This window comes from Rousettus aegyptiacus, unplaced genomic scaffold (genome assembly GCF_014176215.1).
Source record: "Rousettus aegyptiacus isolate mRouAeg1 unplaced genomic scaffold, mRouAeg1.p scaffold_m13_p_14, whole genome shotgun sequence".
Taxonomy (NCBI): domain Eukaryota; kingdom Metazoa; phylum Chordata; class Mammalia; order Chiroptera; family Pteropodidae; genus Rousettus; species Rousettus aegyptiacus.
In genome coordinates, this window is record NW_023416289.1 from 33,964,709 (window position 1) to 33,979,801 (window position 15,093).

The 15,093-nt window shown below is 43.3% G+C and overlaps 1 protein-coding gene and 1 non-coding gene across 11 annotated transcripts; one reads left to right on the plus strand and one right to left on the minus strand.

The window, feature by feature from the left end:
- Positions 1-1,489: 1,489 nt before the first annotated feature.
- ZNF772 (zinc finger protein 772) lies at positions 1,490-7,451 on the plus strand. 10 transcript variants are annotated; one of them, XM_016129363.2, is made up of 6 exons: positions 1,490-1,616; positions 1,697-1,757; positions 2,338-2,376; positions 3,672-3,798; positions 4,286-4,393; positions 5,026-7,451. In XM_016129363.2, exons 2-6 carry the CDS (start codon positions 1,725-1,727, stop codon positions 6,171-6,173), a joined length of 1,455 nt encoding a protein of 484 aa, XP_015984849.2. In that variant the 5' UTR covers positions 1,490-1,616; positions 1,697-1,724; the 3' UTR covers positions 6,174-7,451. The 10 variants fall into 10 exon arrangements, with proteins under 10 accessions (XP_015984849.2, XP_015984853.2, XP_015984847.2 ...); XM_016129367.2 differs by having other exon boundaries at positions 3,678-3,798; XM_016129361.2 differs by having other exon boundaries at positions 1,719-1,757.
- Positions 7,452-14,993: 7,542 nt separating this feature from the next.
- Positions 14,994-15,093, minus strand: LOC118611569. The gene has a single exon (XR_004954525.1). It is a non-coding gene; the product is annotated as a small nucleolar RNA U13 (small nucleolar RNA).

The following is a 15,093-nucleotide window of genomic DNA, read 5'->3' on the forward strand; positions in this document are numbered from 1 at the left end:
CTAATTTATTTTGAAATCACCTTCTGTCTGATGTGTGGAGAGTAAGTTGAGGCAGATCAAGACCTGATGTTGGAGGCAGGACAGAGGTTATAGTGTAGTCCAAAATGTGTTGTGAGTAAACTGCCCCAAGGAATGGAGTTGGAGATATTGGAAGCAGAGGTGACAGGACATGTGGGTGATTGGAATGATGAAGCAAGGCTCAGGTAATGACAGTCCAACACCCCCACCCCAAACCTCTGTGTGGGCCAGCAGGGCTTTTCCTGCTCTGATTTCTTAGTGGGTGCCTAGGAAACACGTTTAGAGATAAATAAAGCTGAAGGCTGGTGTTTCTGGAACAAGACTCATTCTTGTCCTTATGTCAGTTACCTGGAAATATAAGAGATTTATCAATTAATAAATTAGCCTTCTCTCAATGTATATGTTCTGCGGTTGTGCATGGAAAGTCCATTGTCTTAACTCCATAAGGAGATATATTCATGTTTTACACAGCAAATGAACAGTTATTTTAATTGAAAGATGTATGTCTCTCAATCCTCATTGTTTCATTGTAGACCTTTCATCTGGGTTCAGCTTTCTTTAGACTTGAATATTATGTTTAGAACTTTATTTCATGTGAATTTCTTTTCCACTGCATTCCTTATTTTTGGCCTCAATTAGTCTTATGTCACAGTTTCTTGAGAGACATTCTTACTGCATATGGAATTTAGTTTGGTGGTTTTTTCTTCTGCACTGACTTATTCTTCCCCACATAATTGCCAAATGACTTTTGGTAAATCGCCTTTCTTTTCAGATATTTGTAAGATACATAAATGGATTTGCATACATCTCTGTATACAGAGTAAGAAATATTGTCCTGTAAAAAAAACAAAAGTGTTATTCACTGGCTTTGACATAATCACTGATTACACAGGCAGAAATGTTTTCTGAGATAACCAGAGACACAGGCATTGTCCACAGACTTCAGCAGATCCCAGCATCCCCACTCCATGTTTCACGTAGTGTCCGTGTCTAAAGTCTTTTCTCTGTTGGTCCTGATCCAAAATGCTGATGCTCACAAAAGTAACTCTAGAGCTTCAGTCTACATATGTTTATTTGCAAACAACATGCTATTTACGAACTTCCAGCTATTAGAGGTCGGAGTGAAATTAGCACGCGTGCGTCCATTTGAATTTTTGGTGAGCATTCTTTGCATGAGGAAACTCGAAACAATATGTTCCTAAGCATTTCTGTAATAAGTTACAGACTACGCTCCCTGGAAATACGGCTGCGGCTTCTCTTAAAAGGAAACGAAGCTCTGCCTACGTCTCAAAACTAAACACGCCCCAGTTCTGCGGGTTGGCTATTTCCCTGGAGGTCTCGTTCTGTGTGCGTTTCCACCGTTGGTACTGTGGGTACTACATTACCCAGGAGCGTCAGCGGCGTCAGGCCAATGAAGACCCAGGGAAGGGGCGTTTCTGATCCTGCTGGAGATGTTAGGCGAGACTTCCCGTTTCCTTTATGGGCGGACATTTTGTTTGCTTTTGGTTAATTCACAACATCTGTCTCCCGACGCAGGGTTAGACAAGATGTGACACCAGAGGGAAACTCATGAGGAGGCGGTACTTCTGTGAACAGAGGTAGGCCTGAGGGTCGTCTGTGACACCTCCCAGGTGACCCAGCCGCGCGAGCCTGGCTCATCCCAATTGTCTCCCGCAAGTTAACCCCTTTCTTCCCCTCAGGTTCTGATGGCGGAGGCCGCGCTGATGGACCCCGCACAGGTGGGTGCTATGCCTCCAGCTCCTTCGCCAACCTCTATCTCTGAAATCTAAGCCCTCGAATGAGGGCCACCGGGGCCCCTGTATCCAGACGCTGGGGCCGCTCGTGGTCGGATCCCATTTCCGACAGCTGGTATGATGGGCTGTCTGAGGGCGTACAGAGGGGCCAGCATGTGCAAAGCCTTGGAGGTGCGACACAGCCGGAGCGTTCAGGAATCCTGGGGCCTTGGTGTGTGACAGCATCAGAGAATGCAAGGAGTTCCGCCTGGAATGTCAGCCTGAGCAGCTGTGCCTTCAGTTTGAGGGTGATGGGAGTCATGGAATGTTCTGGCAAAGAGGACACGATGTGAGGGTATTAATTTCCTACACTGCTCTGACTTGGAGTGGGGATGGGGAGATGAAGAAGACAGTGAGGCACAGGAAGGGTGAGACCTGGTCTGAGGTAACACAGCTGTTAGGTGGCCAGGCACAGAAGGTAGAGCGAGCGCCCCAGGTCTTTGTGGCAGGGCAAGAGGAGTGAACAAGCATGAACCCGTGAGGTTCCTTCATGATTTCTTATCTCACAGTCTCCCTCTTTCCGCAGGTTCCCATGGACTCGGAAGTAGTTATGGATCCTATGCAGGTGAGGGAAGGATGTCTGTGCTCTCCTCCATCCCATCCCCACCCCCCACCGCATGGTTTACAGGATTGTGGAGTCCTAGAACACTTGTACTCTCTCAACTCTTGAGTGTGAAGACCCTGGAGAAACCTCAGGCCCAGAGTTCTGAGTCCAGGCCAGGGGTTACATGGGAGGGTTCCCATTTCTGGTAACCGTTGGAATAAGACGTGAAAGGTTTTTCAGCATGTGCAAATACTTGGAGGTGAGACTGAGATGGGAGTGTTCGTGAAACTACAGGTGTTCACCATGTCTAGTAGGAATCAGGTGCAGAAGTCAGGCCTGAAAAGCCCAGCCGACAAGGTGGGCCTCTGTTCTGAGGGTGGTGTAGCCATGGCAGATGTAGAGCAGAGGAGGGGGGTCATCTGATCCAGGTTTTACGAGGTGTCCTCTGGATGCCAAGTAGAGAGCAGACTGGTGAGTGTTGAGGGAGTTACAGTGGAGACCAGGGAGGGGGCTGCTTTACTATTCTACGTGGGTGGTAATAAGAGATGGGCCAAGTGAGAACTGACAATTCGATTTTCTGATGTAAGAAAACGAGGTAACCCCAAGGTTTTAGGCCTTTTCAGCTGAAAGGGTAGATGCTCCATCGGCTGAGGTGGGCAAATCAGTGGTAACAATTGCTCGGTGTGGATATCAGGAGTTTATTTGTGACCATATAAAGAGTCTGAGATGTTCCAGAGAATACTGCATGTTGTCAAGTGAGCTGCTGGACACATGACTGAAGTTAGGATGGAGATGTCCAAAGGGTAAACGATGGCATATAGACAGGTTTAGGAGAGAAAATCTACACATCACAATGGCAGTGCAGTTAGTGAGCTGGGATGGTGATGGATGCTATCCAGGTTGGGGCTAGAGTTGTGAGACGCAGAGTGATCCAAAAGAGCAATGTGCATGTGCAGAGGAGTGTGAACTGATGGCTCGTGGGCCCTGGTATTGGGGGCTTAAGGGAGAAAGGTGAGCTCAACTTTGGTTATCTGGTAAGCATGATCTTAGCAACGCCAGGAGATTGGCTGCTGGGAGAGAGGTGCAAGGTGGCCCTCCATGTCAGGCCCAGAGCTTAGGTGGTGTCTTTTTGCCCATCTGCCTATTGTTGCTGTGAGTAGGCACAGTGACCAAAGGATCATGAGGATAAAGCAGACCCCATGACACCTGGTCCTGGTATTTCCTCTGAGTTGAGTTAGGAAAAGAGAAACCTGTGGGTGCACACAGGGTGTCCTTAGAGAGGCTGCTCCTGGACTTAGCTCTCCCCGTTGTGGCAGGGGCAGGTGACGTTTGAGGATGTGGTCGTGTACTTCTCCCCGGAGGAATGGGGGCTCCTGGATGACACTCAGAGGCTCCTGTACCGCGACGTAATGCTGGAGACCTTCGCGCTTACGGCCTCGCTAGGTAAGTCCCTCCCACCTGGCTCAGTGTTCTGGCCTGGGCTCTACCCATTCCTGTTTCCCAGGGGCAGCCTGGCCCTTCCTTTGTCAGAGCCATGGGCACTGCCTCCCTCCCATGTTTCCTGGAGTAGGTACTGCGGAGGCCAAGTGTACACTGCCACCTCCGACTCCTGAGCAGTCCCAACACCTACTGCCCTAAACGTTGACATGGTTAGACTCAGGATTGAGGGCTCTGATAGTCCCCCAGTGGATCATATCTAGCTTGTCTTCAATCCGATTGGGTGCCTCCGACCCAGCAACCTTGTGCCCCAGCTTCTTCTCTTGTCCTCTAGCTGACATTTCCAGTGGCCTGCCTTTGTCAGGAATTTCGGGGACCAGTATAATCATTACTTGCTGGGACCACTGGACTTTTTATAACATTTTGTTCACTTCTTTGAGGGATGGTTGCCCAGACCAGTGCTGCCCATTTACCTTTCTGGTCTTTTCCTTAGGATATGCATCTTCCATGTCCCATGGGATTCCTCACCTGGAGCTGGATGGCAAAGCCCAGGAATCTCACTGGACAGACATGACTCCGGCCATGACCAGAGAGGCTCGGGGTAGGCATGGTCCTGGTTAGTGGAGATGGGGAGAGGTGTCACGTTGGGACTGGGTCCCAATCATTCTCTAATCTCTCTGTGCCCGCAGTTATAGTGCCAAGGCCACTGGCTACACTTCATTTCTGGCTTTGCTTTCCCCTTTACACCCTTGTCATGTATGCTCTGGCATTTGGCCTCTGGCTATTCCCTACCTCTGTCTCCACGTTTCACTTGTTCCTCTCCCTAGCTGCTCCCCAACATTGGTCTGTACTTAATGTGTCATGGGAGGTACATGGACCCCAAATCGTCCTTTAATACCAGCGATTCAGTTGTTTGTCTTCAGGGGACACACTCTTTTACACAGCTCTCATCTGTCTCCAGTAGCCAAGGCCTCCTTGAAATCATTTATGGATGATTTCATTGGAGCCGCTGGCTTTCCTGGGCTGTACCCCATGTTTGTGACGTCTCCCAGTCAAGGCCTCTGACCTAGAGATGCCAACGGCTGAATAGCAGCTTTTTATACTTTGAGCTGGGGCCTCTGTCCTGAGAGCAGTCCTGTGACCTTGCTCTTAGTCCTCGTAGACACATGTGTAACGAGACCACCCCTCCCACCTGTGTCAGCGTGCACTTCACCAGCATTTGTCTGATTTCAGGTTGCTGGCGTGGAATGGAAGAAGAGGAAATACCTTTTGAGCAGAGGGCTTCTATAGAAGGCGTATCACAAATGAATACTCCCAAAGCAGTCCTTTCAACTGAGAAAGCCCACCTCTGTGAGACGTGTGTCCCAGTCTTGAAAGACACTTTGCGCTTTGCCGAGCACCAGGAAACACACACTGGGCAGAAACCATATGGATGTGAAGTATGTGGGAAACAGTTCTGGTTCAGTGCAAACCTTCACTCCCAGAAACAGCGCAATGGAGAGAAACCGTTCAGAAGGGACGAGGGCCAGGACTTTCTTTTGAACAGCTGTCCTGTCCGACCATTGGAAGTATCCTTAATGGCTGGGGAAGGTTGTAAGGACTTCCCAACTAACTCAGGGATTTTCCAGCACCATGGTCCTCACAGTAAGTGGAAGCCGCACAGTAACACCAAGTGCATGGAGGCATTTCACAGTGGACAGAGGCATTACGAGTGTGGCGACTGTGGCAAGGCCTTTAACCGCAAAGACTCACTTGTCCAGCACCAGAGAGTCCACACCGGAGAGAGGCCGTACAAGTGCAGCGAGTGTGGGAAAACCTTCAGCCGGAAACCCATACTTGCTCAGCACCAGCGCATTCACACTGGAGAAATGCCCTATGAGTGTGGTATATGTGGGAAGGTGTTTAATCACAGCTCCAACCTTATCGTGCACCAGAGAGTCCACACTGGAGCAAGGCCTTACAAATGCAGTGAATGTGGAAAAGCCTACAGCCACAAGTCCACACTTGTTCAACATGAGAGCATCCACACTGGAGAGAGGCCATATGAGTGCAGCGAGTGTGGGAAGTACTTTGGCCACAAGTACAGACTCATTAAGCACTGGGGCATTCATACAGGGGCAAGGCCTTATGAGTGCATTGCGTGCGGGAAGTTCTTTAGCCAAAGCTCTGACCTTATTGCACACCAGAGGGTTCACAATGGTGAAAAGCCTTATGTGTGTGGCGAGTGTGGGAAAGCCTTTAGCCACAAACATGTGCTTGTCCAGCACCACAGAATCCACACTGGGGAGAGGCCATATAAGTGCAGTGAGTGTGGGAAAGCGTTCAGACAGAGGGCTTCCCTCATTCGACACTGGAAAGTGCACACTGGAGGAATGCCTTAGGCTAGCAGGGTATATGCCACCTCCTCATTCACCATAGATTAATGCCAGGGAGAAGCTCTGTGAGTTGCCTTTGAAAAAACTGGATATTGAACCCCATTCATTTGAACACCCACCCCAGGGAGATCCTTCTGAGGGCCAGCTCCACAAGAAACTGTCTGGAGCAGTGTTGCACTTTGTCACCTGCCCAGGGCCTTTGCCGGAATTCTACCACTGCCAGTGTCTTTGAAAGAAGCCACCAATCTGCAATTGCAGGGTCCTCAATTGTGTGTAAGTCACCCAGCACACTTCGGTAGGCAGGCCTGGGCACCTCCCCATCCCCAGTGTCCTGAACCCATTGAATATCCTCCCTCCCTCCTGTCCCCGCCCCCAGCTGGTTTAAACATAGGTGTGACCCAGTTAGGGCCAGAAGGATGCAAGCTTTGTTTTGCTGGCTGCTTGCAGGTAAGGTTCCCAGTTTTTGTGGTCTTCAGTGGTCTCACATAGCACTTCCTATAGATTTGTCTAGCCTCCAGGTCACCTAGCTTGGGAATTGGCTGCCTCGATATTCTGGTTTTGCAACAAATTCCTTATTTTTTAAACTACCTTTAATCTTGGGGTTCTGTTGACTTTGTGAGTTGGGGTGAGAACAGAAATGGGCTCTGCCAGCACCAAGGCATGGACAGCTGTTGTGGGAGTGCCAACTTGTGTATCAGTAGTGTGAGTAGAACTGCAAAGAACAGCTGTTCTCATTTCATCCTACCTTGCATTGCTGCTCAAGGCCTCATTTTTCCCAGCCCTCTTGAGGACTTGACCTGGGACCTACCAGCATCCCTGAAATCTATTCAGTAAGGAGACATCACTGTCCCATAAAAGGACTAAGTAGGAATCATAATTAGCACGAAGACACTGATTAATAGGGAGTTTGGAGACTGCAGCAAAGTGTAGGGAATGTAACTCTTCTAAAGGTGTAGCCACAAACGTTTCCATCACTGTAGCTTTGGTACAAGTGCTTACAGAAATTCTCTAGGCTCCCATTTTTGTGTCTCATGGCTGTGGTCACTGTCAAAGCAATCAGTCCAAAGATTTTCTGCAATAAACTGCATATATTTATAGTGTACAATTTGGTAAATTTCAGTACACGTTTGCACTTGTAAACCAAATTTTTTGATTCCCTTTATGACCCTCTCCCTCACCCATACCCGTGTACCCATTCATCTTGCTTTCTGTTGCTAGGTTTGTGTTTCCTAGAATCATATGTGTATATACAGAGAGAATAATTTAACACTTTATGTATCTGGCTTCTTTGACTCTGCGTAATTATTTTGTGATTCATCAATGTTCTGTGCATCAGTAGTTCGTTCCTTAGTATGAGATTGTTTTAATTGCCACACCTGTATAGGGCACTTAGCTTGCAGGGCAGGAAGTTGTTCTGAATGAGTGGTGAGTGTGACAGCCTAGGACATTACACTACTGTAAGCTTTATAAACACTACACTTAGACTACACTAAATTTATTTTTAAATACTTGTAATTTCCTGAATAATAAGTTAACCTAACTGTAACTTTTACTTTTTAAACAATTTCTTAAAAAACTTCAAATATAACAACACAGCTTAAGACACACAAAAAGAAATGTACTGCTGTACAAAAAATATTTTTATATCTTTATGTCTTTGTCCTACAGGCTTTTATTGAAAACTATTTTTTTCACTTTTTAAACTTTGTTAAAAACTAAGAAGACACATTGGCCTCAGGCTGCACAGGGTCAAGATCACCCACCTCCACATCTTGTCCCACTGGAAGGTCTTCGGGGCCAGTAATTCACAGAGCTGTCATCTGTAATGACAGTGCCTTCTGGAATACAACCTAAAGGACCTGCCTGAGGCTCTTGAGGTGTCCCTCTTCTCAGAAATATATCTATGGTGGTTTGCTTTTTTTTTTTTTTTTTTGGTCATAGGTTAGCTTGTAAGCAGGTAATGCACCATCTATGTTCAATTAAAACCTTTGGGTGTTGGGGTCCATGCTTTCAAACTTTAAGGAGCTTCTTGAGGTCTCCCAAAAGGTTCTGCTAAGCCCTTCACTGATTTCTTTTTTCTTTTTTTTTTTTTTGGTGGGGGGGGGAGGTTTGGGGATTCTTCTGCAGCATCCTTTGCACTTGCCTCTTCAGCTTTGTGCTCCTGCTCCAGTTCCAACAACTCATTGGTCAGTTCCTCAGGAACCACTTCCAAGAGCTCTTCAATGTCATCCTCATCCACACCCGGGGTATGGTTGTTTGCCATCTCAACCACAGCCTTGTTGATTTTTGCAACTTCATCCTTGGTGAATCCTTTGAAGTCACAAATGAACCTCGTGTGTTCAAGATGCTAGTCACACACTCTGTGGTGACATCACCCAAAGCCCAAGCAAGGTTCCTGATGTAGGTGTTGTGATCTGCATCAGCATCTTCTCAGTGCTTTCCTGAATTGCAGCAATAGCCTGGACAATGGTCCTCCTCAGGTAGTCGGTCATTATCAAGTAGTATACAGTGTGCATAATTGTGTTACATACAACTAGCAGGGCAGTTGGTTTGTTTACTCCAGCATTACCACAAACAAATAATGTGTTCTGCTTTGACATGGCTACAATCACTAAGCAATAGTAATTTTTCAGCTCTTATAATATTGGTCCACCATTATATATACACAGTCTGTTGACTGGAATGTTACATGGCGCATGACTATTCGCTATAGTTTTAAAAAGATTTTTGCATCTGAGGGGCATTAATTTTCTTTAATGCCTGGATTTGGTTGGTATAATGCTGGCTTTACAGAATAAGTTGGTTAAGTAGTCCCTGCTCTTGCTGGAGCCAGCCGGTTAAGATTGAACAGCACCTAAACGAGGGAGGTGAAGCCTAAGAAAAAAAAAAGACAAAAGATCTTTCGGGAGGCCTAACAGTCAATACTGCAGCCTCGAGTTTATTTAGCATAGCCTTTTATACCTTTTTGAATACAATAGCAAAGCACGTACATACTATTGGAATGCTGACATTTACACAAGTTCTTAAACATCCTTTCTTCAGGGTACAAACATCCTTCTTTTCTGGGCTGTAAAACATTCCATTATCTTAAAAGGATTTCTTTAGGAGGTAAACCTCCTAAAGAATGTTTAGGAGAATGTAATGTTTAACTCAACACCCTGCTTCCTAGAACCATTGTTTAAGCAGTCTCAGCAGCTGCTTCATGGCTATCAGCTACGTGACTTCTTCAGTGTCTCATAATGGCTCCCGACATGCTTTTCGATTTTCTGGAAGAGTTTGTGAAGAATTGGTATCATTTCTGTCTTGTTTGGTAGAATTTACCAGTGAAGTATCTAGGCCTGAAGTTTATTTCATGGGAAGGTTTGTAACTACAAATGTAATTTCCATAGTGGATATAGAACTATAAAAGATTTTTTTCCTAGAGTGAGCTTATGTGGTTCTTGTCTTTCAAGGAGTTTGTTTATTTTATTTAGTCTAATTTTTCAAACTATTCTCCTATTATTTAATACCAGCAGAATCTGTAGTGGTGCCACCTCTCTTATTTCTGATAAGGTAATGTCTATATTTCTCATTTGACCTTGATCAGTTTTCATGATTGTATCCTTGTTTGGTGGGAGGTTCTGCAGATGTCAACTACATCAAGGTGGTTGATAATGTCTATGTTTCCTGTATCCTTATAGATGTGGAGGTTGGTGTCAATCAGTTATTTGAAGAACATTGTTGACAACTTTGAATATAAAAGTAGATTTGTCTATTTCCCTGTTTAGTTCTATCAGGTTTTGCTCTGTATATTTTGAGCCTTTTTATTATGTGCACAACCATTTTTTTTTTTTACTATATTTCCACTTAATGAATAGACCTCTTTATCTTCATATCTTTTGCTCCAAAATCTACCTTGTCCAATATTGTTAACATGATATAATTTTGATTGGGCACTGAATTTTGCCTTTTGGGAATACTGAACTCTTTTGTATTTCTATAGATATTCTTGATGATTCTGTTGTTGTTGTTGTTACATGGTTAAGTTCCTTAGAAACAATATGACCTTTTAGGGTCTTGATTCTCAACACTTTTAGATGGAACTATTGCAGTATTCATCTTAAGGCTAATTTTTCTCTCCCACTGCTGAGACACAACCATTCTACATTATCTACTTGATGGCTTTTTTAAAGAATTAGTTAGGAGGTTTCCCACTCAAGCCAGTTGGAACAAGGACTATTTCATCCTCTGAATGAGCCTTGGAAATTATTCCATTTAATCCTTTCAGGTGTTTCTGTACCTATCCTCTGGTGGTTTCCTACACACATGTACAGATTAGTACTCAGCTCAGTACTTGAGGCAGCTCTCCATATTTCTCTGAAGTTTTCTCTCTCCTGTACTGTTTTCTGTGTACTCCAGACTCCAAGTTCTGTCTCTTTAAGTCAGGGTGACATTTGGAGGCTGCCTCAACTCCTCATCCTTGCATACAGCCTGAGAATTTATTTTCACAGTAACCTGAGGCAGTAGGTCATTGTTCTTTGCCTCATGTCCAGTATATTGAGAATCAGTCTTACATACCATTTTTTTTTTCAAGAAAATCTATGAACTACACCTTCCTCAAAAACAAGTGCCTTGAAAAAATTAGCAAAATTGATGATAACTTCCAGCCACATCAGAAAAAAAAGACAGAAATCACATATGACAAGTACAAGCAAGGAAAGAAGGTATAGCACTAGATATCTTTGAAACATAATGGATGGTGTTTGATTATTTCAAACAACTCTTTTCCTGTAAATGGGAGATTGGAGGACAAAAATTGATTGAAAGATACTAACTAACCAGGCTCATTCAAGAAATAGATCATCTGAAAAATCCTTTGTTCATTAAAGACTATTAGTATTTCTAGATTATGAGTAGTGTTAATGTAAGAAGCCGTCTCACTAAAAACTTCAGGCCAAGGTGGCTTCACTAATGAATTCTACTAAATATTTAATGAAGAAATAATTACTATTCAATTAAACTCTTAAAAAAAAAGTAATAACATGGAACACTTCCCAACTAATTTTGTGAAATCAATATTACCCTGATAGCAAAACCAAGTAGGGAGAAGTCACGAGAGCTGTACATCCAGCCCCAAACCCCCAACCTTGTCCTGTGCATCCTTTGCACTTGGCTGTTCCTGAGTTGTATTCTTTATAACAAAAGTGGAATCATAAGTATAGCACATTTTGTGAGTTCTATGAGTTAGTCTAGCAAATTATTTATCCTGAGGGGCTAATGGGAACCCCTGAAATGATAGCCAGTTGGTCAGAAGTGCAGGTGACTACCCGCTGAAATCTGAAGTGAAGGCTTTCTTCTGGAGGACTGAGCCCTTAAACCTGAGGAGACAGATGCTAACTCTGGGTAGTTGATATCAGAGAATTGATGTCCTTAACCTGGTATAGAGAAGGTATTAAAAACCTAAAGCTAAGGTTATAGTTAATGGTGAAAGTCTGAATGTTTTCCCCCTAACATTAGGAATAAACAGGGATGTCCATTTAAAATTTCTGTGTAATATTGTACTGAAGTTCTGTGCCAGTGACATAAATGAAAGGAAACAAATTGTTGTACAAATTGTAAAGGAAGAACCAAAATTGTCATTATTCACAGATGACATGCTTATCTTCAGAAAATCTTTCGTTATCTATTCAAAAAGCTAATAGATCTAATAAGTTAAATTAATCAAGGTCCCAGGATAAAAGGTCAATCAATATACAATGAATGTTTGGAAATTGAAAAACTATACTCTTTACAACAGTATCAAGATGTGAAATATTTAGAAATACTTTCAAGAACTCTGAAATTTATAAAACATTACTGAGACATACCATGTTTCTGAATTTAAAGACAACATTTTAATTTTTTTTTCCCTTAATTGTCCTATAGGTTCACACGACTATCAAATTACCAGTGATTTTTTGGGAGGGTGGGGAATAAATATTGACGAACATAGTAAAATTCATATGGAAATTCAAAGGACCTAAAATATCCCAAACAAATTTTGGAATGCACAACAAATTTGAAAGATTGTATCTTATTTAAGAATCACTATAGAGCTATACTAATGAAAAGTATAATATTGGTGAAAGGCTAAACACAGCAAGAAAATAGAATCCAGAAACTATATATATTGTATATTTATTTTCAATAAAATTACATACAGAAGTATTTCAAGACTAAAAGAGTAATGTTTTCAACAAATTGCTCTAAAATTATGATATCCATAAGACAAATAACAAAACTTCAAAACACCTCAAGTTATTTACCAATTAATTTACTGATTACTTGAATTACTCAACTTAGTAATTAACTTGAAATGGATATATATAAAATGATAGGAGATAATGTATTGGAACACTCTTTGAACATGGATTAGACCAAAAAAAAAATGTTTTTACAAAGGACATAAAAATCAAAATCTAGAGAAAATAAAGTAATAAATTGGGATTTTACCAAAATTAAGACTTTGCCAGTAAAAATGCAAGCCATACCCAGGGAAAAATATTTGCAAAATATATCTGATAAATAACTGGTATCCAGAATTTTAAAATAAACTGTACAACAAGAAAAACAACCCAATTTAACAACAAAAATTTTGATTACATGTTTCATCAAAGATACGTGAATGATTAAGTATGTGAAAATATGCTGAATATCATTAATCATAAAGAAATACAAAATAAAACCACAACAAAACACAGGCACACATTCATTTGAATGGTTACATTCAAAGACTGCCAATACTAAGTCTGTGAAGTTGCATAGAAGAATCCCCATACATTGCTGGTGGGAATGCCACATGTGACACTTCAGAAAACACAGTGGTAATTTTCACAAAGCTAAGCATTCACTTATGCAATAGTCACTTATAGATATATCCCGAAGAAGAATAAAACTGTGTGTCCATAGAAATACTTGTACTTGAATGTTCACATCAACAGCATCTTTACTGATAAAAACCAACAGCTGTAACAAAATTTTAAAATTCTGCAAATGTTCATCCATAGGTGAATGGGTAATTGTAATAGTTCTCTAGGGCAGTCATGACAAAATACCACAGACTGAGTGGCCGAAACAACAGAAATTTACTTCATCATTATGGAGGCTGGAAGTCCAAGATCAAGGTGCTGGAGGGGTTGGTTTCCCCAGAGGCCTCTTTCCTTGGTTGGCAGTTGGCCGCCACCTTGTTGCCTCGTAGCGCACAGGCGCCCCTAGTGTCTGTGTGTGTTCTCATTTCTTCTTGTAAGGCACCAGTTAGATTGGATTAGTGCCCGTCCTAATTAGCCTCATTTGAACTAAATCACCTCTTTAACAGCCCTGTCTCCCAATACACTCACATTCTAAGATACCCAGGTGGGCTTCCACACATGAATTTGGGGCACACAACTCAGTCCTGTGATGAGGAAACAGCCATTCTGAGTTACCCCCTGGGCATTTCACTGTGTGATGACCCGACTGACACCAGAGTCCGGACATTAGGTGAGGAGCAGAGTTTAGGATTCCCACCACGAGATCCCTCCTTGATTTTCCCAGAGCCTTTAAAATAACCACTTAGAGTTGAGCCTTATGAGTAATAGGTACTTGCTACCCAGCCTCCTGCCCCCGCATTTCTGGGATCTACAAGTAACAAACTTTGTGTAAGTTATTGAAACTGCTGCTTCTTTGAAAAGGGCCCCAAAGTGGGAGCGTGATGCTGCCCCCGTGTGGATGGTTTGTGCCTCCTCACATAGCAGGTCATAATCTACCAGACATACCAGCTCAGGGGGCCCCACCTCTATACTACTTTTCATTTATGTCTGCTATTTTCCCGTGCCTTACACATTCCCACGTGAGAATGACACGAATCCCTGGGGAGGACACAATCAAGTGGTGTTTCCATTTGAAGAATTAACAGTTAATGGCATCCCCCCATGGTTATTGGCAGAGTTTAAAAAGGTTTTAATTCCTCTCCATGCCCAGAATCAAAGCTCTCAGACACTGAGGAATGCTCCCCCTGCTCACCATGCCATGACTTCAAAGTTTGACTCTCCTCTGTCTCATCAACTCTGGATACATTTCTGTCATAGAAGCAGGAATGTCATTGCACTCATCTGTTTCCACACATGTTTACCATACTTAATGATGAGCTCCTTCCCTGCCCAAGGGCAGGGGCCCATATCTCTGTCATGTGTGTAGCTGCACTACAGAGAACGCAGTGCTTGGTGTGTGGGAAAAGGACAGGGGTCTCCTGACACTTTGGTTCATAGAAGCAAGGCCACAGCAGGCCTCCATGAATGCCCACATATATGAACACTAGACAGAGAGAACTAGAAGATGAAAGAATAAACCTCCATGGGTCTTTTACCCACAGGGTGCATCTTACTCCTGCTTCAGGTAGTCTTCACGGGCCACCTCGTGCCAAAGAGCTCCAAAGTAAGGAAAGGATAGCCCTCTGCTTTGAACCAAGAAGTGAAAGTAGCATCTCCGACTCTCACAGATCCTAGGGCTCAGCTACATGTGTGGATACAGCTATAGCCCAGACAGGCCTCCTGAAAGGAGACAGGAGAGGAGGGGCCTCAGAAGACAACTTCCTTCCCCCAACAATATAGAAACTGTACACGCTATCCTGAAAACACTATAAATCTATGTAAAAATTGAATTTTGTTTACTGAAAGGGGTGTGTTCAATAATGGTAAAACATCACGAAAGAGAGTTCATGCCAACTTTAGCAGCATAATGTATGTATGTGATCATATTAAAGGCTCTAAGGAGGGCTCAAAGTGAGGACATAATTATTTTTATATATTTCTGGACATAATTTTTTTTTCACATCAGACAGGTAATGTGCTGTCGTAACAAGGTCTGAGAGAGGAACATCTCACACAACAGCATGACCACCCAATCATCACACTTAGAGCTACAAAAGGAC

Bases quoted from the DNA above. Each gene is read 5' to 3' on its own strand.
- ZNF772 (XM_016129363.2), top strand. From the start codon at position 1,725: ATGGCGGAGGCCGCGCTGATGGACCCCGCACAG. The intron at 2,377-3,671 runs GTGAGGGAAGGA...CCGTTGTGGCAG, and splicing joins TAGTTATGGATCCTATGCAG to GGGCAGGTGACGTTTGAGGA. The intron at 3,799-4,285 runs GTAAGTCCCTCC...TCTTTTCCTTAG, and splicing joins CGCGCTTACGGCCTCGCTAG to GATATGCATCTTCCATGTCC.